Here is a 26,985-nt window from a genome sequence, read left to right as displayed (position 1 = left end):
TGGTAAAACTAAAAACCTTTAATAGCAGCCACATCTGTTTATTCTGGTTACATGTTTGGGGATAAGGTTTGGTAACAGGATGAGAGAACAACTCTATCTCAAGCAGAGAAACAGGTTTTGACTTCCTTCACTTTAGTCATGCGTTATACTACCATGTAATTACAATACACAAGGGAATAGAATTTGATCAAACTAAGGATTTTACAAAGTATATCAAGGGACATTTTGATAATTAGTTTTAGCTCATGCCTGCCCGTATAACTCAGATGTCAATTCACCTTTGCACTGCTTTAATTCTGCAAAGGTTATAACACATCTAATATATAACACAGTACAGTATCTGTATTAAGAAATAAGTGCTTTCTGCTGCTGTTTGAGCTAGAGTTGAGCCACTGGTTTAAACTGACTGTAATCAGCAGATACATGATACTTAATAACCTTCCAATAAGGTTGATTAAAACAATAAAAATTCATAAAGCATATGTACATGTACAATAAGAACATAATTATAATTGTATATGATTTAACATAAAGACAGTTACGCAAACAACAAAGCAACAGAAACTAAATGAAAGTGACACATGGTTAATGATGTGGTAACTTATTTGTATTGAGTCACTATGGTGTACAGTTGCAATCTGAAAAATTCCCCCCAACCCCCCCAAAGGGTACTATAGTCATATGTGCAGAATTGAATAAAAATAGAAAAGAGGTCGTCTCAGTAAATGGCAAAAATATTTATTGATACAAATAAGGCATTTTGATAATATAATTTTGAGTTAAAGTGATATTGATAAATGATCATGTGCAATATTATTCAATTCCCAGTGTCACTACTTGGTGAAACTTCTGATACACTTTGGTACATTTTAGTGCTAACAAGCTTCTGACAGCTCTTTTGTGGACTGTTTATCCATTCTTGTTGTGCTTCCTCCAGCTCATTGAGGTTTGATGCCTTGTATGTTGCAACCGTTTTCTTTAAATCCCACCAAATATTTTCTATGGGATTTAAATCTAAAGAAGAGAAGGCCACTCCAGGATATTCCAGGACTGATTTCTTAACCAAACTTCGCTTGCCTTGGAAGTGTGTTTGGGATTGTTGTCTTGCTATAGACCTGTGTCCCATTAAGTCTACAGTCCTATCCAAATTCCCTCTGCTGTATTTCAGTCAGCCCTTTTGTGCTTCTTCGTCAAGATTGACATGCGTTCTGGAGTCCAGCCATGACATCCGTGGTTGTTAAGTGACCTTCTCATGGTTCGCGCTGACATATTTGTCCCAGCCTTTATCAGGTCATCCAGTAAATCTTTTGCAGGTACACAGGGGGTTGTCTTAATTGTCTTGATGAAACTGCTAAAGCCTTTGGGCTTTCTCTTATGGCCAGACAGGTTTGTTGCTGCACCATAAGTTTAAAACTTCTGGACAATACATCCAATTGTGCCTCTGGGAATGTTCAAAGTCTTATTTTATTGATGCAATGAAATGATCTCCTCTCCTAACTTTTGTGACATATCCTTAGTTTCACCATGATTGCAACACAGCTTAACTCTTGGCTCTTGAAGAGTTGAATAACCGTTACTTGGCATAATTACCTAAACACTACCTCATTTATTTTATTTGTTCATTTGCTGTTTCAGTCTTTGCTGAAAAAAGACTTCATTTAAAGCAAATCAAGCTCAGCAGGAGGGGGGGTTTGAATTTCCCAATTGCAACTGTATATGTAAGCAATAATAAATGAAAGTGTGTATTACACACAGTAAATCCCCAGATGTTACCTTTAACACGAGTGTTCATTGCACCTCAAAGAATCTTTACACATCTTTACTTTATTTCTAATAAATACAACATATTTCTAACAAGCAATAATGCAAAAAAAATAGCAAAAACAGGACTGCTGGTGTTCCAACAGCTGTGCATTTTATTACTCCACTGATCTTGCATTTAAATAAATCATAATCATTTGATTCTGGTGACAGACTAGCACAACAGGAGAATAAAATACAAACAAAAGTAAAAAATACAAGTCTTAAACCTAAAGAACTGATTAAGTGATAATCTGGCAGCACTACATTGGCTACAGTGCCTTTAAAATGAGAATTTTCTTACTCTCCAATCACACTCACAGATCACATCTCAAGTTTATCCACCAGCGCATCTAGAAGCATGTGTTCTTTCACATAATGTAAGACCTCATGTAGGTGTAGATTTCAGTCTATAAGTAACTGTAAAGTGTTTAAGGTTTTGTTAAGTTGGTTTTGTAGTCCAGCACCTTGTCAGGGGTTGTGAAATGAAAACGACTAAGTGGTGAAAAAATAAAATGACAGCTTTTTTTAAGTCCATATTTTAAATGATACAGAAATTACAGCCCTTTATACATCCTTATATTTAGGGGGATCGAATAAAATGAATATAATTTCAATAATTAACACATACAGTAAATCATAAATTATCTGACCAACAGATACTGCTAATGTTCTGTCATGTACGTCTGCCTTCATTCTTCTATTTCCATAAAGTCGAATCGAATTAATTATAGCAAAGCAGCTTGGGATGGGCTGGGGAAGTACTTTGTACATTGGCAAATCTAAAATAAAGAAAGCTGTGCTGTAAAGGAAAGCATTGTAGCAGCTGCTGGGCACAATGTTACTGTGCCTTGTTACAGTTACAAATCACCAGGCGTAAAGCGTGAGCTTGGCAACTGGCAAGCGTAACTGGCTAACTAACCAACTTCAACCTATATTTAGAGTATATTAGAGTTCCTCACTTGTTTTCAAAATCTAGCTGTTTCCATTTCCAGATTACACCTCACGCTGGCAGACGTGAGCCACAGAGCAGCGCATGCACTCTCCAACAGACTCCGATGTAGTTGCCGGCCACTGTTTTTGCACCAGCCAGCAGTGGATGCTCACAGAGGGCCGTCCAACATATGGACAGTCAATAGAGTTACTAAAGTATTTCTAAAACACTAGTTTCACTTCTCCCCTCTCACTCAGGAAGATTAATGATCATACCGCCATGCAGTGAAGACCAGTACCAATTAAATCATGGTCTTCTACTGGTCTCCAGCTAGCTGGTTGGAAACATTTTAAAACAACAGAAGGTGTGTAGAAGCTGTATTATTCACTTTAAATAAATGTGTATTCATATAAATGGTATTATACAGCCTGCACTGTCAGTTTCATTTCAGACCCACTGTGCTAGAGCACAAGGCCTTTCACTGTCTAGTTACATGACCTGCACCAACTGCACCATATGTGCCCAAAATGAATAAAAAGCACCACTTGTTACTTAAACTGACATTCAGGTATATTGGTCATGACTAACAATGAGAGGGTTAGACTTCCCAACTTTTCCTAAAGCATGTGAATATAGTAGTAGCAAACTTAAGGGACAGTTGGAGGCTGTGAGCGAAATGGAATGAGTTGTAGGCGTTACACACGACCCTAGATGTACAGGGAAAACGTCTAGGAAAAGTGCAAATATCAAGATTTTTTTTATGTGTGCAAGATGTTTCATCATTTCAGTCTTTTTTTTCTGCTCAAATTAAGACAAGCCCTTAAAGAAACAAGAGGAAGAAAACAAGAGGAAAAGGAAAACGCACCCCACTCCTCACTGTATTACACACAGTGAAAGGGGCAAAGACTAATTGCATTGTCCCCTTTCAATCTTTTCTGCTTTTCTACTAGTTGATGCCTTCCAGTGCAATAGGTGCCACAGCAAAATGGTGTAAGTCTGGGATGTCATGATGTTAGAAACAGTTACTCGAACAGCTGCAGGTTCCCCTGTCCAGCAGGACAACCCAGCAGAGCATTTTCTGCTTTCATTTTCCCCAGTATTTTAATGTGTCAAGCTCCAACCTGCCCACTGTTTAATGGACGAATTAAAAAATTATGGGCAGGTCTTGGGCTTTGTGTCTGCTTATGTGTACTTTATATAATGAGTGTTTTATGTGTGTCGGTGTATGTACAGAGTGAAGATAAGAGGCTTAAGTTCAGTTGGTTTCGTAGGAGGAGAGCAGTGCAGCATCCACAGGTTCCATACAGGAGGGGCAGGTAAAGGATCGCATCAGCCAGTCATCGATACAGTCCATGTGGTAGATGTGCATGCAGGGCAGGAACCGGATTGGATCTCCGTATACAAAATCCAGCATGCAAATCACACACCTATGTGGAAAGCAGAAAAAATAGTATCATACAGATTTATTGGAACTTTGAAAGTAAACTGAACAGCTGTTGTGCTGTGATGTTTGTCTATAAAAATAAATAATTAATAAAATGTAAACAACATTTTATACTCATATTTATAATTCTGCTATAAAAGATGGACTATATAACTGTCCAGTTATACCCACTATATACAACTAAAACAATCCAAAAACAGGAAAAATAAATAAATACATAATAATAACAGGTCAAAAAGTTGTTGACATATACACTATATGGCCAATATGGACACCTGATCATGACCATTTTAAACCGTGGACATTATAAGTAAAATTGCTCACATATTGACCAGACTGTGGAAACCCCTGTGCCCCAGAGGTTAGGGACGTTTCTTTACACCAGACTAGTCTTTATGGACCTTTATGCACAGGGGCACTGTCATACTGGAACAAAGCGTGCCTTAATCAAACTGTAGCCACATAGTTGTGGTATTAGCAATCATACAGCAATTACGTTAGTATAACTGACTTTTCTGTGGTGTAGTGTGCTGACAGTGTTTGATGTATGTGTTTATGTATTGCGTACATTTTGTCATAATCAATAGAAAGTGTGCTTCTCTACACACATGATCATCTCTCTGTAGTCTGTGCTGTGCCTTATAAGAACAAGTCAGTAAAGTATTATGCCCCTTATAGTTTGTCTAAGTACATTTGTTTTCTTTATAAACTCAGCAAACTCTAAAGGCGCTCAGTTACACTAGCAATCGGTTAGATAAAATGTCCAAGATGTTGAAGTGTAAAGCAGCTAAGAACACTACTCAGGTAACAGAGTTTGGAAAACTCCCAACCAATTATTTACACGTGTCGGAAGAGGCGTGTACAGCGACCGCTCTCCTTGGATGCAATCTGGTATCTCTCAGTAGTGGGAAAATAAGGAAAAAATCCATAAATTCTGCTATTTTTGAAAACGATGTCCGTGAAATTAAGTACATTTTTACATGAATTTAGTAGGGCCTTAATTATGAGACTAAAACTAAGAGTGAAAACTTGACTGACTAAATACTGTTATGTATTCATGTTGTTAGGACACAAACCTCAAACACTGCGTCAACAAATCATCAGTCAATTGGACTACTCACTCTCGTATTTTCTTCTCAGTGCCATCACAGCCTGGGTCAAACACTCCCTTTGGAAGATGTTGAATGAGACCAATCCTCTGGGCAATGCGAATTTGTTCTTCCTCTGTCAACTGGGTTGCCAACCGAGTCTGACTTGGAGTGGGGTGGTACACGGGCACATGAATCTGCTCCTAAACACACACACAAATACAAAATAAATTATACTTTTATATTAAATGTACACTTTTCTTTTCTTATTTTTGCTTAATATAAAACTTCAGCAGCTCAACAGTCCAGGATCTCTGTTATTGTATGCTGGGCTTTATAATGCACCATACACTTACAATAGGGAACAGGTCTGGACTGCAGACAGGCCATTGTAGCACCTGCACTTTCTAACTAAGAAACCACACTGTTGTAATGTGCAGATTGAGGTGCTGTTTTCCTACTGAAACAGGCAGGGGCATCCTGGAAAAAGACATTGTCTCAATGGACGTATACATTGCCCTAAAACACATATGAACACTTCAGCACTGATGACGCATGCCATTGAGTTCTACCCTTATGCCAAAACAAATGCTGACTTTTGAACTTTGCTCTGGTAACAGTTGGGTCCTTTTCCTCTTTTGCCTGGGGACCAAAAACTTGTCTGATCACAACACACATTTTCCCTTTGCATCAGTACATGTCAGATGAGTTTGAGCACTGTGTTTCTGGATGCATTTGCAACAACTTCCATTTGCTGAGGAAGAAACAATCCGCGTTTAATGGGTTTTTGAAAAGTATAAATATATTTATTTAGTAATGAATGTGGCAGGTAAGTGAGTGGCATTCAATTTTCCCTTGTTTGTAAACAACTAAGCCATTTGATAAATACTTACTTTAAGCCAATTACAAGAGCAAAGCATGTTTATTTTCAACAGTTCATCAGCATTTTTTGTCCTAATCTGCCCCTGTCCCAACGTATTTGGAATGCAGGCATCAAATTTTATCAATTATTTGTGCTGTTTTTAATGAAATGCGTGGAAAATTACAGATTTACAAATCACTTTATTCTGTACTTGCATTTTATTTATTTTTTAAAACTTTTTTTGGAAATGGGTTTGTACACTCTACACAACTACAACTAAGTTCAGCACACGCAGCAGTACTGAAACAACAGATAAATTCCTCAGTCAATATAAACCAATGTGTGAAAGTGACTAATCTAACTCGTTATGAAATTGTATTTCAGTAATGAAGTGGACTATGGTTATTAGTAAGCATATTCATATTGTAGATCAATAAATTAAACTTTGCTCCAACAGGGGGCAATATTGAGAGAGAGAGAGAGAGAGAGAGAGAGAGAGGAACAGCTGTCTACTCAGCATTCCTAAAATACACCAGTGAGGGGAAATATGGGTGCGTGGTTAGTAAAATCCCACAGTCCTCCTGTCATCCACTGTTACACAATATGCTAATCACTGTAGTATTTACAAAGCTATGTTATCAATATTTGGGTGAGAGAAATTAAATTAAAAACTGACATTTGAAGTCAGTACACATCTAAATGAGGTTAGGGTTTTGCATGGTAGGTGTGCAGTGGGGGAAATAAGTATTTGATCCCCTGCTGATTTTGTAAGTTTACCCCCTTACAAAGACTTGAACAGTCTATAATTTTTATGGAAGGTTTATTTTAACAGAGAGAGACAGAATATCAACAAAAAATCCAGAAAAAAAACATTAAATAAAAGTTATAAATTAATTTGTATTTAATTAAGGGAAATAAGTATTTGATCCCCTACCAACCAGCAAGAATTCTGACCCCCACAGACCGGTTATGTGCCCATGAGGCACACAAATTAGTCCTGTCCCTGTATAAAAGACTCCTGTCACAGAATCAGTTTCTTCCGTTCAAATCTCTCGACCACCATGGGCAAGACCAAAGAGCTATCAAAGGACGTCAGGGACAAGATTGTAGACCTGCACAAGGCTGGAATGGGCTACAAGACCATCAGCAAGAAGCTTGGTGAGAAAGAGACCAATGTTGGTACGATCATTCGAAAATGGAAGAAATACAAGATCACAGTCAATCACCCTCACTCTGGAGCTCCATGCAAGATCTCACCTGGTGGGGTAAGAATGATTCTGAGAAAGGTGAGGTCAGTCCAGAATTACACGGGAGGAGCTTGTCAATGATCTCAAGGGAGCTGGGAGCACAGTCACCAAGAAAACCATTAGTAACACACTTCGCCGTAATGGATTGAGATCCTGCAGTGCCCGCAAAGTCCCTCTGCTCAAGAAGGCTCATGTACAGGCCCGTCTGAAGTTTGCCAATGAACACCTGAATGATTCAGAGAAAGCTTGGGAGAATGTGATATGGTCAGATGAGACCAAAATTGAGCTCTTTGGCATCAACTCCACTCGCCGTGTTTGGAGGCAGAGAAATGCCCGGTGGGGATGGTGTTCTTGGGGTCATATCCAGCATTTCTCTGCTCCCAGCTCCCTTGAGATCATTGACAAGCTCCTCCCGTGTAATTCTGGACTGACCTCACCTTTCTCAGAATCATTCTTACCCCACCAGGTGAGATCTTGCATGGAGCTCCAGAGTGAGGGTGATTGACTGTGATCTTGTATTTCTTCCATTTTCGAATGATCGTACCAACAGTGGTCTCTTTCTCACCAAGCTTCTTGCTGATGGTCTTGTAGCCCATTCCAGCCTTGTGCAGGTCTACAATCTTGTCCCTGACGTTCTTTGATAGCTCTTTGGTCTTGCCCATGGTGGTCGAGAGATTTGAACAGAAGAAACTGATTCTGTGACAGGAGTCTTTTATACAGGGACAGGACTAATTTGTGTGCCTCATGGGCACATAACCGGTCTGTGGGGGTCAGAATTCTTGCTGGTTGGTAGGGGATCAAATACTTATTTCCCTTAATTAAATACAAATTAATTTATAACTTTTATTTAATGTTTTTTTTCTGGATTTTTTGTTGATATTCTGTCTCTCTCTGTTAAAATAAACCTTCCATAAAAATTATAGACTGTTCAAGTCTTTGTAAGAGGGTAAACTTACAAAATCAGCAGGGGATCAAATACTTATTTCCCCAACTGTAGCTAATAAAATGATGAATTAATGTATGTATTAGAAAAGTCAAACTAAAAAGTCTAACTAACTAAAAAGTGATAGGTGAGTGTGTCCTTTTAACTGTCCTTATCCTTTTAATAGTCGACAATTAAACAACAAGCTTACAGCGACCCATCAGAATACCAAAACACATCACTGACTGCAGTGTAGAAAATGCTTTGGGATTTTATTGATTAAATGTTTGTTTTTTAGGATTTTTAATGTCATGTTTTACACTTTCATGGTTACATTCATGACAGGAACGGTAGTCACTCATTACACAAGGTCCATCAGTTCACAAGGTTATATCAAACACAGTCATGGTTCGTAGTTTTTGTATCCCCAATTTACCTCACTTGCATGTCTTTGTACTGTGGGAGGAAACCAGAGCACCCAGAGTAAACCCACACAGAAACGGGGAGAACATGCAAACTCCACACAGAAAGGACCCGGACCGCCCCACCTGGGGATTGAACCCAGGACCTTCTTGCTGTGAGGCGACAGTGCTACCCACTTAGCCACCTTGCCGCCCTTATTGATTAAATAAAACTGCTTAGTAGTAACTGTGGCAGAAAGATAAAATAATAACATGAACATAAACATGATGACGATGATGATGAAGTCATTAGCTAGCAGTCCATTGCAACCAAATATGCTAATCAAACGCTGATCAGAAGATACTAAACAATCCCTGGTCAGTATAAATACAAAAGTATAATATTTAATTAAATAAGCCGCTCAGGTGGCGCAGCGGTAAAGTATGCTAGCTCACCAGAGTTGGGGTTTCAAATACATCGTATCAAATCTCAGCTCTGCCTTTCTGACTGGGCTGGGCAGCAGCATGAACAACGATTGGCTGTAGTTCAGGGTTAGAGGGTAAGAAGTCGGATCATAGGTCCTCATAACTGGTGCAGCTGTGGCCCCTGCTGGCTGACTGATGGTGCCTGCACAGGGCTGAGGAACAATGCTGATGGGGGTGTGGCCCTCCATACACAGTGTCCGTCAAGTGTATGAACTTTACTCGTGCAGGTGAAAAATGCAGTCTGTACTGACTGTACGTGCCGGAGGGGGCGTATGTCAGTTGAGAGGCGTCCTCAGTCAGCGGTGAAGGGTCGAATCAGTATAGAGGATCCATTCAAGGTAATTGAACACGACTAGATTAGGGGGGGAAAATATTTAATTAAATATGTAATTAAGCAAACGATATGCAATGCTTGCTCTGCGCTTTCTGTTTTCATTGTAAAAAAAACAACTACCAGCACACCATTTTGGTGCTACAGAGACAATCATTAGTAGCTGTTTTTATCTAAGCAGTATCACAGGACAGCGATTGTGAGCTCATGTGGCATAATGGTAAGAGCTACACAATCCCAGACTGGCGCATGGTGTCACAAACATTATCCTGTGTTGCATCAATCAAAACATGCAGACAAACAATCCGCCGGTGACCCCTAATGGGAAGCAGCCAAAAGGCAACAATCATCACATGAGAGAGAGTGCTGTTATACAGTATACCGAGTATCAGCCCGGTGTGATTTCATTCAACAGCACAACCTCAAATGTGACATGACTTTTATACAACAGTTTTAACCAGTAAGAAGCAAAAACACTGTGTGATTTAATTTCTTCTTTAATTATTTCTTTTACTACAGTGGGGCCAAAAAGTATTTAGTCAGCCACTGATGAGAGAGGTCTGTAATTTCCATCATAGGTACACTTCAACTATGAGAGACAAAATGAGGAAATCACATTGTAGGATTTTTAAAGAATTTATTTGTAAATTATGGTGGAAAATAAGTATTTGGTCAATAACAAAAGTTCAACTCAATACTTTGTAACATAACCTTTGTTGGCAAACAGAGGTCAGACGTTTCCTGTAAGTCTTCACCAGGTTTGCACACACTGTAGCTGGTATTTTGGCCCATTCCTCCATGCAGATCTCCTCTAGAGCAGTGATGTTTTGGGGCTGTCGCTGGGCAACACGGACTCCACAAATTTTCTATGGGGTTGAGGTCTGGAGACTGGCTAGGCCACTCCAGGACCTTGAAATGCTTTTTACGGAGCCACTCCTTCGTTGCCCGAGCGGTGTGTTTGGGATCATTGTCATGCTGGAAGACCCAGCCACGTTCCATCTTCAATGCTCTCACTGATGGAAGGAGGTTTTGGCTTAAAATCTCAGGATACATGGCCCTGTTCATTCTTCCCTTAACACGGATCAGTCGTCCTGTCCCCTTTGCAGAAAAACAGCCCCAAAGCATGATTTTTCCACCCCCATGCTTCACAGTAGGTATGGTGTTCTTGGGATGCAACTCAGCATTCTTCTTCCTCCAAACACGACAAGTTGAGTTTTTACCAAAAAGTTCCATTTTGGTTTCATCTGACCACATGATATTCTCCCAATCCTCTTCTGGATCATCCATATGCTCTCTGGTAAACTTCAGACGGGCCTGGACATGTACTGGCTTAAGCAGGGGGACACGCCTGGCACTGCAGGATTTGAGTCCCTCTCGGCGTAGTGTGTTACTGATGGTAGCCTTTGTTACTTTGGTCCCAGCTCTCTGCAGGTCATTCATCAGGTCCCTCCGTGTAGTTCTGGGATTTTTGCTCACCGTTCTCATGATCATTTTGACCCCATGGGATGAGATCTTGCGTGGGGCCCCAGATCGAGGGAGATTGTCAATGGTCTTGTATGTCTTCCATTTTCTTACAATTTATTCACACCAACCTGCTTGCCTATTGTAGATTCACTCTTCCCAGCCTGGTGCAGGTCTACAATTTTCTTCCTGGTGTCCTTCGACAGCTCTTTGGTCTTGGCCATGGTTGAGTTTGGAGTCTGACTGTTTGAGGCTGTGGACAGGTGTCTTTTATACAGATAACGAGGTCAAACAGGTGCCATTAATACAGGTAACGAGTGGAGGACAGAAGAGCTTCTTAAAGAAGAAGTTACAGGTCTGTGAGAGCCAGAAATCTTGCTTGTTTGTGGGTGACCAAATACTTATTTTCCACCATAATTTACAAATAAATTCTTCAAAAATCCTACAATGTGATTTCCTGGATTTTTTTTTTCTCATTTTGTTATAGTTGAAGTGTACCTATGATGAAAATTACAGACCTCTCTCATCTTTCTAAGTAGGAGAACCTGCACAATCAGTGGCTGACTAAATACTTTTTGGCCCCACTGTATGTAAACAAAAATAGTCCAGGACTGTTACCAGTCAACACAAACAGATCTACAAACAGGTCTACACCTTACTGCAGCATATACATTTATTTTACATTTACATTTATTACGCAACCACAAAAATAAGTCTGTTGACTGTCACTCTGGTGGCATGTGTGATTTCAATGAGTAAGTATACACCAATTAGCCATAACATTATGACCACCTCCTTGTTTCTACACTCACTGTCCATTTTATCAGCTCCACTTACCATATAGAAGGACTCTGTAGTTCTACAATTACTGACTGTAGTCTATCTATTTCTCTACATACCTTTTTAGCCTGCTTTCACCATGTTCATAAATGGTCAGGACCACCACAGAGCAGGTATTATTTGGGTGGTGGATGATTCTCAGCACTGCAGCGACACTGACATGGTGGGGGTGTGTTAGTGTGTGTCGTGCTGGTATGAGTGGATCAGACACAGCTGTGCTGCTGGAGTTTTTAAACACCTCACTGTCACTGCTGGACTGAGAATATTCCACAATAGCACCCCGTGGGCAGCATCCTGTGACCACTGATGATAGTATAGAAGATTACCAACTCAAACAGCAGCAATAGATGAGTGATCATTTCGAACTTTACGTCTACCAGGTGGACCAACTAGGTAGGAGTGTCTAATAGAGTGGACAGTGAGTGGACACGGTACTCCAGCAGCGCTGCTGTGTCTGATCCACTCATACCAGCACAACACACACTAACACACCACCACCATGTCAGTGTCACTGCAGTGCTGAGAATCATCCACCACCTAAATCATACCTGCTCTGTGGGGGTCCTGACCAGTGGAGAACAGGATGAAACCAGGTTAAAACCGTAGGTAGAAAAATCGATGGACTACAGTCAGTAACTGTAGAACTACAAAGTGATTCTATTTGATAAGTGGAGCTGATAAAGTGGACAGTGTGTGTAGAAACCAGGAGGTGGTTTTAATGCTATGGCTGACCGGTGTAGTCATTTTACAGTACAATCAATGTATGTTATGCATCTGAGGATCCTTTTTGTCCATATTTTTTATGAAAACTTTGAATGTATAATAAACAATGGTGTCAGATAATGAGACAGCTGCTGCTGGGGAGGTGGTGAAGTAGCAGAGCCAGGGCTATCTGATAACAAAATATTAAATTGGAGAATAACAAATAATGGTAGGAAAAAGTGCAGAATCAGTTAATCAGTCACTTCCTAAAACATAACCTTTGTAAAAAGGTGTTTTGTAAAAGCCCTAATAAACACAGTGATTTCTCTGCAGCTCCAGAATGCCATTGGATTATTGTTCTTGTTACTTTTTGTAAGCTAAGGTGATCTGCAAGATGAACACATTTACTGTTTTCATGGATCTTGTACATTGTATGCATCCTGTATCCTTAATGTACCTTAACTGTGAGCCAGTACAGTAAAGCCCATTAACATAAACTGTGTGGCACTGTTGGTCGGTTCTGCACAGCCAAATCCAGCTGGACAGAAAAGAAAGATCCCAGTGTCTTTTGCAGACAGACAGGCGAGAGTCGGGTGGCAGCTGTGTAACAGGTGCATACAAGCAGTTCTATGGTCAGCATTTTTCTCCCACAGGTGTGTGTGTGTGAAAGAGAGAGAGGCCTAGGTCAAGACAGAAGAAGAACAGGATCACTTGGCAACAGCGTTGGCTTCTTACATTTGACACCTTCTTATCACTTAATCATAAAGCAGAACCATACTAAGACCCACCAGTCCTGAACACAGGTTCTTGTAGCTTTAACCCAACATTAACACTCAAAGCATTGCAATATGACAAAGCGTCCAGGTCATTAGTTATTTTTATAAGAATTTGCTGGCTATGTCCACTTTACACCAACTAAATTGAACATTGTTTAGAATATAAACACAGGCAATGTGTCATAACTATAGAATGCTTTTATTATTTGTCATATATACATACACCAATCAGCCATAACATTAAAACCACCTCCTTGTTTCTACACTCACTGTCCATTTTATCAGCTCCACTTACCATATAGAAGCACTTTGTAGTTCTACAATTACTGACTGTAGTCCATCTATTTCTCTACATACCTTTTTAGCCTGCATTCACCCTGTTCATAAATGGTCAGGAACCCCACAGGACCACCACAGAGCAGGTATTATTTTGGTGGTGGATGATTCTCAGCACTGCAGCGACACTGACATGGTGGGGGTGTGTTAGTGTGTGTCGTGCTGGTATGAGTGGATCAGACACAGCTGTGCTGCTGGAGTTTTTAAACACCTCACTGTCACTGCTGGACTGAGAATAGTCCACAATAGCACAATAGTACTTTTTTACCTGCTTTCACCCTGTTCTTCAATGGCCAGGACCCCCACAGGAATTATTTAGGTGGTGGATCATTCTCAGCACTGCAGTGACACTGACATGGTGGTGGTGTGTTAGTGTGTGTTGTGCTGGTATGAGTGGATCAGACACAGCAGCGCTGCTGGAGTTTTTAAATGCCGTGTCCACTCACTGTCCACTCTATTAGACACTTCTACCTGGTTGGTCCACCTTGTAGATGTAAAGTCAGAGACGATCGCTCATCTATTGCTGCTGTTTGAGTTGGTCATCTTCTAGACCTTCATCAGTGGTCAAAAGACGCTTTACACAGGGTGCTGTTGGCTGCATATTTTTGGTTGATGGACTATTTTCAGTCCAGCAGTGACAGTAAGGTGTTTAAAAACTCCATCAGTGCTGCTGTGTCTTATCTTAAACTAATGAAACTATTTTATTATGTTAATAAAGTCACTGATAACAAACTTGGCTGTTGCCAGCGCCAGAACATCAGACATTTGTGAAGAGACTAACCATCAGCTGAGCAGTACTCATGAAAAGGGTTGCCATGTTGTCAAATATGACCCAGTACAGCAGCCTAACAGATCTAGACTGATAAGTAATACTATTGTTATTTGAAACTTGTACTTATTTCTGCCTATTTTCTTTTGATGTGTAATAACAGACAGATTGTCCCAGCGGGACAAATGGAAGGGGGTGGGGTAAGTGGAAGGGAATCTACAAGGGGGACAATTTGGTACAGTCTTAAACCACCCTTCCTTCATCAGCAGCGCTATTACACAAACCAAACAGCAAACAAATGACATCACACACATTCCTGTGAGTGCACATGAGCCTGAAGCCAAGACACAGCTAGCATGACTCAGGTTCATTACACAGCCAGCTAGCATAGGCCCCTATGGAAACTTGAGCTTCCCAGAATCCAACATTACATACACACTGAAGTGAAGCCTCTGGCTAATTCCAAGATATTAAGTGTTGACCCTGGAAGCTAGTTCTGATAATGAAGATAAAGGATGAATAACTGATGAACATGTTAATACCGTGGCAAAAAAACCATATGCAAAAATCAGACCATGTTAATATGTGTTGAATATACACCGATCAGCCATAACATTACAACCACCTCCTTGTTTTTACACTCACTGTCCATTTTATCAGCTCCACTTACCATATAGAAGCACTTTGTAGTTCTACAATTACTGACTGTAGTCCATTTGTTTCTCTGCATGCTTTGTTAGCCCCCTTTCATGCTGTTCTTCAATGGTCAGGACCACTACAGAGTAGGTATTATTTAGGTGGTGGATCATTCTCAGCACTGCAGTGACACTGTCATGGTGGTGGTGTGTTAGTGTGTGTTGTGCTGGTATAAGTGGATCAGACACAGCAGCGCTGCTGGAGTTTTTAAACACCTCACTGTCACTGCTAGACTGAGAATAGTCCACCAACCAAAAATATCCAGCCAACAGCGCCCCGTGGGCAGCGTCCTGTGACCACTGATGAAGATCTAGAAGATGACCAACTCAAACAGCAGCAATAGATGAGCGATCGTCTCCGACTTTACATCTACAAGATGGACCAACTACGTAAAAAAACAGGCCTAGTCATGTTTATTCCAACAAATTACCAAAGCCAATGAGAAAGTTGTGTTCAGACCATGCACAAGAGCAATTTGGTTATAAGCAAAAAGAACACGGCACACAGATTTTGTTACAGCAAAGGTACAGTGATGTTTCTGAGAGAAGGACTGGAAAAGCCAAAATTCAACTGATCTGAAAAGACCAATCTAAAAAATATGATGTTGACTTAAAAAGACAAGTTAAGCCCTGTTGTGTGATTTGTCCAAAATATATAGTATGGTTTAGTACGTGCAGTAGTACTAAGCAAAGGTTTATGGACAAACTTCATGTTTTGTTGATTTTCTAAGCTAAATAAAGTTAAAACGTCCTCCAGATGGAACACACTTTTATACACTTCTACACAATTACTGTTTATTTACTGTATTTAAAATATTGCAAGGTGCTTGGTCTATTACCCTAGTCCACCATACTGCCGGCCAACTACACGTCTACACGGACATTATTGGCTATGTCTGGGGTGTGAGGGAAGAGTGGGGTGGCCGATGTGGCAGAAACCCTGTGATGGATTGGAGCTCCTTTCCGTATTCTGGCCCTGTTTTCCCATTAGAAATGGATCCTCCGTGACCCTGACCAGCATAAAGTGAAAAATAAAAACATCCACTGGCTCGGGAAAAAAGTTGACTTTGTGTAACTTTAGCTAGCTCCATTTGGCAAGGGTGGTGAAACAACTGTGCCATGTGTACAACCTCTATGTGTTACAGGATCAAATGTGTAAGAATTAGTTGTATTGTTTCTATTAATAAAAGAAACGAGATTTACTCAGGTGGAACCTAAAGATTACAACAAAAGAAATTATAATATAAGCACATCTACCAGCAGGCCAGGGGGCGGCACGGTGGCTAAGTGGGTGGCACTGTCGCCTCACAGCAAGAAGGTCCTGGGTTCGATCCCTAGGTGTGGCGGTCCGGGTCCTTTCTGTGTGGATTTGCATGTTCTCCACGTGTACTGTGGGTTTCCTCCGGGTGCTCAGGTTTCCTCTCACAGTCCAAAGACATGCAAGTGAGGTGAATTGGAGACACTAAATTGTCCAAGACTGTGTTCAATGTAGCCTTGTGTGAACTGATGAACCTTGCGTGGCTACCGTTAATGTCATGAATGTAACCAAGGTGCAAAACATGACGTTAAAATCCTAATAAACAAACAAACAAACCAGCAGGCCGGGGCGCCTATACAGACAATGTCTGGCTTGTCCAAAAGATAGGAATGCTGGGAGAGATTACTCATAACTGCTGCAATCACGACCTCTGCTGGCTGATTAACGGTGCCTGCACAATGACGTAGAATAATGGAGATCGGTGCGTGATTCTCAGTGCGTGATACGGATCACCATATGACCCCCCCCCCCCTCGTGTGGGTAAAAAAAGTTCGACTACTGCACACATCAGTGGGGGAGTGTGTTAGTTAGCTTTCTTTGTCAGTAGTGAAGGTCTACAGCAGTAGAGCTGGCGAAATGCAATTAGGTAATTGGATATGACTAGATTGGATGGAAACAGGGAAAAATGCAAAAAAGCAAAAATAAATAATATAACCGAATGCCACTGGCTTTGCCACACTGTCGCAGAAATTGACTAAAATGGCACACATTTCATAGCATTTAAACACAGACATATAAGGACTCAATTTTGGCTATACCAAGGACACAAGCAGTGCTTGTAAACATGAACCAATCAGTACCAATTTACTCATTTAATGTCATGTTTCACACTTTGGTTACATTCATGACAGAAACAGTAGTTACTCATTACACAAGATTCATCAGTTCACAAGATTATATCGAACACAGTCTTGGACAATTTAGTATCTCCAATTCACCTCACTTGCATGTCTTTGGACTGTGGGAGGAAACCGGAGCACACGGAGGAAACCCAAGCGGACACGGGGAGAACATGCAAACTCCACACAGAAAGGACCCGGACCGCCCCACCTGGGGATCGAACCCAGGACCTTCTTGCTGTGAGGCGACAGTGCTACCCACTTAGCCACCGTGCTGCCCGTGAACATGCTAATCAAACAACACCAGAGTGAAACTACATGCATCTATGTGAAGCTTAAAGAAGTCGGTAGTAACTAACCACATACCAGAGCTTCATCATACTACACACAGACCCGACTAAACATGCAATGATGACACAGTCAACTTCCAGAAAATCGAACGTTCTGTTTTAAATAAACTGTGATGAGCACACCGTGCTGTAACACGTTTCTACACCTCTAATTGCGCATGAGGAGCATCAAACCAGTTTTAAATGAAACTATGAAATTGTGATGTCTCAGCCAGTGATGACACAGGATTCCTGGAGAATTACACTGCTTATCAATTTGTGTTACAACACGTATTAAAAGTACCTGCTGTCTATTTCAAGTTTATGGAAGTTTAGGGACTCCAGTCTGTAAAAGATGGTCATGGTCAACCAGATTTTGTGTCTCTCTTGCATTCTTAGAGCTTCTCTGAGGTTAAAAGATTGAACAGTGGCAAAAAGACAAACTGTTTCAGTAATACCAAAAAAGGAATGACTAAAAACAATTATTATTTTAACAAATATTTCAAAGAGCCAATATTTAATCACCAATAGTTTTGGACATAAAGGGTTGTGCTGATATTATTGCCAATTTGCCAACTCGCTAGTGGGTGCTTATTCTTTTAATAAAAAACATTTACCTACATTAGGAAATTAACATACTTCTATATGCACTGATCAGCCATAACATTACAACCACCTCCTTGTTTCTACACTCACTGTCCATTTTATCAGCTCCACTTACCATATAGAAGCACTTTGTAGTTCTACAATTATTGACTGTAGTCCATCTATTTCTCGACATACCTTTTTAGCCTGCTTTAACCCTGTTCTTCAATTATCAGGACCCCCACAGGACCACCACAGAGTAGGTATTATTTAGGTGGTGGATCATTCTCAGCACTGCAGTGACACTGACATGGTGGTTGTGTGTTAGTGTGTGTTGTGCTGGTATGAGTGGATCAGACACAGCAGCGCTGCTGGAGTTTTTAAATGCCGTGTCCACTCACTGTCCACTCTATTAGACACTCCTACCTAGTTGGTCTACCTTGTAGATGTAAAGTCAGAGACGATCGCTCATCTATTGCTGCTGTTTGAGGTCGTCATCTTCTAGACCTTCATCAGTGGTCACAGGAGTAAAACAGTAACAGTGAGGTGTTTAAAAACTCCATCAGCGCTGTTCTGTCTTATCCTCTCATATCAGCACAACACACACTAACACACCACCACGTCAGTGTCACTGCAGTGCTGAGAATGATCCACCACCCAAATAATACCTGCTCTGTAGTGGTCGTAGGAGAGTCCTGACCATTGAAGAACAGCATGAAAGGGGGCTAACAAAGCATGCAGAGAAACAGATGGACAGTAATTGTAGAACTACAAAGCGCTTCTATATGGTAAGTGGAGCTGATAAAATGGACAGTGAGTGTAGAAACAAGGAGGTGGTTTTAATGTTATGGCTGATCTGTGTATGTCTAAATATATAAGTCAGTCTGCATCATGTCTATTTTATATACCAGCAGTTATGCAAGGAGCAAACCTTACCAAACAATCCAAAAATCTTTTAATACATGGTTGAATTATTGTTTAAAATGTATTTTAGCTCATTTTAAACATGGTGCTGAAGGAAACTGGGTTTTGCTGATTATTTTACATTAAAAATGTCATTTTAGATTCTTATTATGGATTTTAGGTCTGAAATTTGGAAAAATGTCTGAATAGAAGAAAAATAAGATTTGGTTGGGTTTAATTTCTATTGTGGTCTCAACTGGTTCAGATTCATGATTCATGCTGATCATAGCATGGTCACATGATCTGCTAATACCAGTGTGTAAATGGAGTCAGGTTTAAACAAAGAAGGCGTAGCAAATTATATAGTTAGCTAATAATAGTTTACGTCCTTAATTATGCATTAACAGACATGACGTAGAACATTAAAGTAGTAATGTTATATTAATGTACATCAAGTGAAAGCAAAACAACTTTCTATCACCATGGGAGCACCATGGGAAGTTGAGTGATGAATATCCCTCAGATTGTCCTCGAACATGTATTACTGTGATGAATGCAGTTTATCTATGGAATATCTATAATGATGCCTGCTGCAATAACTGATATTATACAACAATACTTGAAATATGCTTTTATAGCCTACAGACCATTCAGTATTAACATCTGACATGACAACAGTAACAGATTAGCGACTTTAAACTTGGCTGTGATTGTGAAACTAGACTTGAACTTGAGTGCAAGGGACTGGAGAGCTTGACTTGATCAGTAAGTGACATAAATACAACACTGCATTCACGAGGCACCAAACCTAAACCAGTAAACAAGATAAACAAGTCTAGAGCATGAGGGCTTTGCCAGCTTAAATCCAGAGTGCCATGCTTTAGCTGAGCCATCTCTCACACCCACACAGCCGGTGATCGCTTCAAGAGAAAGACAAAAACGAGGAGTGAAACAAGCTGAGGACAGCGCTGCCAACTGACCATAAAACAAACTGACAACTGGAGACAGACCAGCAAGAATGCAATCAATACAAAGGGCTTCACTTTGGGTGAGAGCAGAGGAAAGTCATTTCTAAGGCTACAAAGAATCTTCCTTATTTTTAACCAAATATATTTTCTTTCTTTCACGAGCTAATGTATTTTTCAGAAGGGCGCCACAGCTAATCATTCTGGTACCTGATTTGGCACAGTTTTTATGCTGGGTGCTTTCCTGACACAACCCTCCTTAATTTTATCCAGGCTTGAGACCAACACTAAGATCCCCTCCTCCAACGCTCCCACCTTAGCTAACCATATTTGTGTAGACGTCCAACCGGCCGTTTGTGGGCTATTTTACTGCTGCACCACTCAAGCAAAAACATTGGATGCACATTAATGCTTGCTCACTCTCTCTCTCTCACACACACACACACTCCCACACACACACACACACAATTGAACTTATCCTCCCATGCCCAGCTTGCAGAGATGAGTCAGCAACTCTAGACAACTGTTCTCCAAATCCCACTTCCAGAGAAAAAGCCTTCCTTGTCACTTTAAGATGAAGTCAATACACTGCCAGTAACACATCTATTTCTTATCCTTCATTATAGACTTGAACATACACTGATCAGCCATAACATTAAAACCACCTCCTTGTTTCTACACTCACTGTCCATTTTACCAGCTCCACTTACCATATAGAAGCACTTTATAATTCTACAATTACTGACAATGGTAATGGTGCCCTAAAGCTCCAGCGCCCCAAGTTTTGAGTTGGGCATACTCCGACACAGCTGGTTGATCCAAACAGCCCAGACATGATAGTAAATATGCTGCTGTATAATGGATTGGTGTCTCATTAGCCAAGTACCCAGGTGGGCCTTGTGACCAAGGGTTTTTTTGGATAGCATGTCAACCGGAACAATGCAAGGTTACTGAAGATGAATAAATCAATCACAGCTACTAACAACCTAGTTTGTTTTGCAACCAATTTCAAAATGGTAGACAGGCTAGTACCACTGACCCTTGCTACTTTACTAAATTATATAAAAAATATAAAAAATAATTATTTATATTAAATATTAATATATTTATGTATCAGCTAGCTAATAATATTGTCTAATATTGTGTTTCAGCAAGTTTAACATAACCTTTAACGATAAAGCATAGATACAGATGTCTAAAATCATTTTGTTTGATGCGGGTATATAACACTTCTTTTTCCTGTTGTACACTTTACCAGTTAATTTGTTTGAGTGAGATATGATTGCTGCAAAAATTGAGGCACGTTTGTTCTTATTCACTAAGTTTATCTTCTGTTTAGGTTTCTGTCTGGCTCCATTGACATTTATGTACTGAAGTCTGCAAATCCCGGCACTTGGGAGGCGCAGCGGCCTGTTACGCTAGCCCACCACTGCTGAGATCTGGGTTCATTGTCTGTCTCATTTACACATGGTTTTAGGATACATTTGAGTGATGGTTCAAATGAGTTCAAATGAGTCTCAGACATGGACTCATGGAATAGGGATATTTTTATTTAGGACAAGCCTTTTGGAGATACTGTCATGATACTTCAAGGGTGTTAAAAGCAATGGTGATGGCTTGTGATGGTAAGGGTAGAAAAGACACCAAAGACAAGTTCGAGACACAAATGTCAGGAGTAAATCGCTCTGTTGTACACTTTTGAACAGATCACCCGAAGCCTGATATCACACAGAATACTCAGTAGCTATCAGTATGGTACATGTGGATGGGTGTATGTAAAAAAGTATAATAGACTAAGCTTTCATTGCTAGAGAAAGCTGTATGAGAAAAGTTGTTATAACCTGACACAATTTTATAGATTTATATCAGTCTAAAAGTTCTACTGAAATGGTTTCTGAAGAATGCCCTTCTAGAACTCTCTCTTCCAGTCGAGGAAAAAGTACTATGTTGAGCAAACTTGGCAGGCGAAACAGGAATGTGCTGAAATTGAAAATGATGTGGTTTCTAAAGTTGGACTGGACTCTTTCTTTTGTCTGCTCCACACAGTTTAAACAGACCTTACATTCAGCCAGCAAAAGCACTTGCTGTTCAGCACTAACACGATACTACATGAACCAGCAGTTCCAGTAACTGAAACCCAGCCAAAACGTCTCACTTCTGTTCGTGTCTGTATTTATACCTCTGTCTCATCCTGCACCCCTTAAATTGAAAAACTGTACTGCTGAGGAAAAAAATCCTGTTGGCAAGAAGGAGAAAAGTGCCTAGTCCAGAAAAAGAACCAAGTATGACCTGTGGCCTCTCAAATAAGAGAGCTTTTCTTCCATTAAAACTTTGCTTAGCTTCGACGCACTCGGGCGAGGTTCAAAGGTGACCGGGCTTTCTCTGTGGCTGCCCCGAAACTATGGAACAGCTTGCCAATTTTTATTAAGGCGATCCCTACAACTAATCGTTTCAAATCCAACTTGAAGACCTATTTATTTTCACAGGCTTTTGGGTTTTTGCATAGCTTTTTTTGTGCCAACTGTTTTATTTACCACTGATTTTTATTTTGCTATATGTAAGGGACAGTGGTAGCCTAGTGGGTAGAGCTTTGGGCTATCAACCGGAAGATTGGCAGTTCAAATCCAGGCTCTGCTATGCAGCCACTGTCTGCTCCAGGGGCGCCGTATGATGGCTGACCCTGCGCTCTGACCCCAGCTTCCAAACAATATATACATGTATATGTATATATGACAAATAAAGGATATCTTATCTTATCTTAATTGATTTGCTTTATTATTGTTCTGATTTTAATGTACAGCGCTTTGGATGACACTGGAGGTCTTTAAAGGTGCTTTATAAATAAACCTGACTTCACTTAGCTGTTGTTTTGCATATCTGCTATCTAATATCTACTGTTATAGCACCAAAACAAATTTTGTTTGTAACTCTACCAATGAAAATATAGCTCTTCAGAATACTAATTTCCACACAATTCAACAAGAAATACAGATGCCCAATAATTAAAAATGACTTAAGATTTTCATGTTTACATGAGATACACCATTCAGTATATTCTGTAAACGACCACAAAACAGTTCTGCCTAAAAAGGGAGGAACGATTTTATATAATAATGAATGTGACAGAAATTAGAAAGCATACTAAAATGACATGACTATAAATAACTGCATACTGTCTAGACAAAGGACACAAACAAATAATTACAATGCTCCAACCACAGGATAAAGACCCTCAAAGAGCATCTGTCAACACAATCATGTGTGTAACCAAGCAAAAATAACTGAACTGAAAACTGAGTGTCATCCTTAAGCAGCCCAACAAAAAAAGGGTTTAAACAGAGGACTTAAGGTGAGCTGCGGGAGCTGCTTTATACCAACATTAGGAGTTTAAAAGAAGTGCAGTGGACAATATCAGCCACAATGTGACATTGCTAATTTGTTCCTTCATATTTGATTGTTTTGATTATTAGAGACAAACCTGTTACAGCTAAATTATTAAAACAAACTATGTGATCAAACTGTAAAAAACAAGCAAATATCTAAATTCACATTCAGTCTGGCTTGGTGGCATTGCTCCCATCTTTCACATGAAAAGCATCCCTCTAATATCCATTTAGCCCAACTCCATCTTTGGTTAATCTCTGTTCATTTCCAGTAGCCACTTTATCCTGGCTGTGATGGTTTCAAAATCCTCCTACCAGGAAGAAGGCTTACAGCCAGGACAGGGTGCCAATTCATCACAAAGCATTACATAATCACCTATTCATTCACTCGTATCTAGGGTCAATTTAAAGTAGTGTTTCTTTTACATGTTTTGGGAAGATCAACAATCAGCAAATAGAATCTGGACCTGATTATAAGCTTGATAGCTTGCTGGACATCCCATTTGAAAAACATGGGCATGAACATAGAGTTAACCCTTTTAGATCTTTTAGACATTAAGTGTACAATAGATACAAAGCAAATTCATCTAAGTCAGTTTTCCTTTCGGAAATTGATCAAAACACTGTCCAGGAAATACCAGTTTACTGAAAACTGTACCAATTACATCTTAGTGTCTGTATTGAGCAGGGTAAGAAAACTAGATTTTTAGACTGTAGGGCTGGGCGGTATGACCAAAAATGTGTATTACGGTTTTATTTTGTATAACTGGAACTTCTTATATGTCTGTGGCTTATTCTACGGTCATAAGTACATAGAAGTTTTAATGTCCCCATGTCTATAATGAAGGTTTTGAGTACTATAAGCTTTGCTTGGCCCCACAAAATGACAATATATGATGAAATCAGTACGTGTAAAACTGTTGCAATAAATACAATTTTTGTTTATTTAATATTAAAGTATTGTACAAATACCCCTAGCTCTCTCTTTAACAAATAAAATGACGTCTGCAAACTCCACTGTCCTTGACCACTGGTCTGTCGTAGAAATAGTGGACGACTTTATATGACTTTGCTTCCAGTTCATTTATAACGTTGGTTTAGCAACTGATCTGAATTATGTTCACCCCGTAAGACATACCTGGAATCTACTGTTTTAATTATTGCTTTGAAAGCTTCTTTCTTGACTGTCAACAGAGAAATATTATATGATTTGCTGCCTACTGAAGCCTACAGCTGTTGTATTAATTATGCTACAGTATAGCGGTGTTTGAAAAATCCATACGGTATAAGGAATCAAAGACGGTATACCGAATGTACCGTCATACCGCCCAGCCCTAGGACTGTCATTTTATTATTAAGTCATGGGTTATCTAATCAGTTGGTAGTTGTGTCACAGTATTTCCCTGTGTGATACTGACACAATGTAATTGCTCCAGTTTTCTCTGGAATAATTTCCCCTCAGCTATAAATTTAAACAGTTTTTAATGTTTTTCTTTACTTGTTTCACGTTAAGCGTTTCTCTCTTTGTCAGGCCTCGTACCTGGTAAGGTGGTGGAGGTTCCTGATCCGGATCGGTGCCATCCCCAAAGCTGGCTCTGTCTGACTGCGACTCATGAAGCAAAGAGATGTCATCTGAAGTAGGGGATTTCAGACAGTTGCCCATTACCTCTCCGACACCTCGCTGTTGTGATTGTCCTGATTCTACTTTTTAAACTCCAGACACTCGGTTTAGTCTCTGAAGCGCAGATGTGCCAGATCAGGGTGAGCGGAGAGCCTCTCAACAACAACAAACCATGTCGACACAAAGAGCTGCCTCAACTAGCAGCCTTCCGCAAGCACAACACACAAAGAAACTCTCTTTTCCTTAATCAAACACAACTGGCTTTACACGCAGAGTAAATAAGTTAAATATCTATCTGTTGGTTTGACGGGTTTGGCAGGTTAAAGCTTCTTGTTTGATAAATTCCACAATATCGACGGTTTCCTTTTTCAATGGCGATTTTAGTCTTACAGACACGACACGCTCCGCCCACTTTTTCTTACCCAATAGAAAGACTCTATTTTTCAACCAGGAAGTCAGCTGAAGTGTTTGCTTGTGTCTCAAACTGCACTGTACTCCCTATTTCCTATAAACTACCAGCTAATGCCAAGTTCACACAACACGACTTTCAAATTGTTCAGATCGCTGTACAGTTCCAGCACACACACACACACGCGACACAGACTTTATTCCCCGATCGCATATTAAATCCGTTATCTGATATACAATCTAGTGCACTATGTAGGGAACATAAATCAATACATCAATTGTCTAATATACTTTCTAGTGCACTATGTAGGGAACATAAATCCGTTATCTGATATACAATTTAGTGCACTATGTAAGGAACATAATTAATTATGTAATACACTATCTAGTGCACTATGTAAGGAACATAATTAATTATGTAATACACTATCTAGTGCACTATGTAAGGAACATAATTAATTATGTAATACACTATCTAGTGCACTATGTAAGGAACACAAATTATCATCGTTATACTTTCTAGTGCACTATGTAAGGGACATAATTAATTATGTAATACACTATCTAGTGCACTATGTAAGGAACATAATTAATTATGTAATACACTATCTAGTGCACTATGTAAGGAACACAAATTATCATCTAGTTATACTTTCTAGTGCACTATGTAAGGGACATAATTAATTATGTAATACACTATCTAGTGCACTATGTAAGGAACATGAATGCGTTATCTAATACACTATCTAGTGCACTATGTAGGGAACGTAAATCCGTGATCTGATATACAATGTAGTGCACTGTGTAGGGAACATAAACCAATTGTCTAATTCGCTATCTAGTGCACTATGTAGGGAACATAAATTCGTTATCCGATATACAATTTAGTGCACTATGTATGGAACCTAAATCCATTAACTAATATGCTGCCTAAAGCATTATGCAAGAAACATAAGTCTATTATCTAGTACACTATCTAGTGCACTAAGTAAGGGTCATAAATTATTTTCTAATATACAATCTAGTGCACTATGTAGGGAACATAAATCTATTATCTTTCACACCATCTAGTGCACATTAATGTGTTTGTGACGCAAACAATTAGCTTAGTAGCTCAGTTAGCAGCTCCTAAAAGTTCTGTTATTACCCATATCCTTTGGTGTGTTTTTTTGGGGGCTTGGGGGGTCGGGGTCCGGGTGTACCTCCCTGAAATGAGTTTTTGCAACTTGGGATGTCTGCAGTTCACACTACACGACTGGATCTCTTGCACTCGGGAGTCTTTTCAGTCGTTGTGGATTTCACACTGCACGACTGCTCGGCGATAAGGGGGTTTCACACTACACGATCTATCATCAGGAGGAATCGCAGATGAGTCTGTCTGGTCTCCCAAACTACGTTTTGTCACGAAAACACACGCGAGAAGTGACGAGGGGTTTAACTAAACTATGTCCAAAAATGCATGTCAACAATAAGCGAGTGATTAACGCTTGTGTGCTGATGTGCAGCGTAAAATTAAAGAGGAAAAATAAATGAATCCGAG

General features: G+C 39.9%; 1 protein-coding gene across 1 annotated transcript; it reads right to left on the bottom strand.

Annotated features, from left to right (window-relative positions):
- On the bottom strand, positions 1–25,394 carry rnf11b (ring finger protein 11b). Its single transcript, XM_062999010.1, has 3 exons — positions 24,957–25,394; positions 5,300–5,469; positions 1–4,161 (listed from the first exon to the last, which is right to left on the bottom strand). The coding sequence occupies exons 1-3, from the start codon at positions 25,077–25,079 to the stop codon at positions 3,990–3,992; spliced, it is 465 nt and encodes a 154-aa protein (XP_062855080.1). The 5' UTR covers positions 25,080–25,394; the 3' UTR covers positions 1–3,989.
- Positions 25,395–26,985: the final 1,591 nt, after the last annotated feature.

This window comes from Trichomycterus rosablanca, chromosome 7 (assembly GCF_030014385.1).
Source record: "Trichomycterus rosablanca isolate fTriRos1 chromosome 7, fTriRos1.hap1, whole genome shotgun sequence".
Taxonomy (NCBI): Eukaryota; Metazoa; Chordata; class Actinopteri; order Siluriformes; family Trichomycteridae; genus Trichomycterus; species Trichomycterus rosablanca.
The sequence above is the reverse complement of the archived record's forward strand: the minus strand, read 5'-3'. Positions and strand labels throughout refer to the sequence as shown.